The sequence below is a fragment of the Eimeria tenella genome, genomic scaffold (assembly GCF_000499545.2).
Source record: "Eimeria tenella Houghton genomic scaffold, Eth_scaff2419, whole genome shotgun sequence".
NCBI lineage: Eukaryota > Apicomplexa > Conoidasida > Eucoccidiorida > Eimeriidae > Eimeria > Eimeria tenella.
In genome coordinates, this window is record NW_013542282.1 from 3,242 (window position 1) to 3,611 (window position 370).

A 370-nucleotide genomic window follows, 5' to 3' on the forward strand; every position below is an offset into this window, starting at 1 on the left:
GGAAGGCGACGAAGAGGGGCAAATGATTGCTTTTGGATATTTGCTGGGACTGCAAAACCCGGATGCTCCTTTAGAATTCAAAAACAAGTTTTGCTGCAGCAGCAGCTTCGTGCAGCAGCTGCCGGGCTACCACGAGATAGCCCCGGTGCTGGTGACGGACGAGGGGCTGCTGCAGCAGCCGTCCGCAGCGCGGCGAGCAGCAGCAGCAGCAGGCGCAGCAGCAGCAGCAGCAGCAGCAGCGGGCGAGCGGGACCGGCGTTTCGCGGACGCGCCCTGCACCTCCTCCCCCTCCTCCTCCGCAGCAGCCCGCAGTCTGCCTGCAGCAGCAGCAGCAGCAGCAGCAGCAGCAGCAGCAGGTCTCGCCTCCCCC

The 370-nt window shown here is 65.1% G+C and overlaps 1 protein-coding gene across 1 annotated transcript in view; it reads left to right on the forward strand.

The window, feature by feature from the left end:
* Positions 1-370, forward strand: part of ETH_00036170 (uncharacterized protein) — a gene marked incomplete at both ends in the record, with an annotated part of 2,032 nt that overhangs the window by 1,128 nt on the left and 534 nt on the right. The window contains one exon of the mRNA XM_013374973.1: positions 189-356. Within this exon, the coding sequence (XP_013230427.1) occupies positions 189-356 (168 nt within the window). The remainder of the gene's footprint in view (positions 1-188; positions 357-370) is intronic.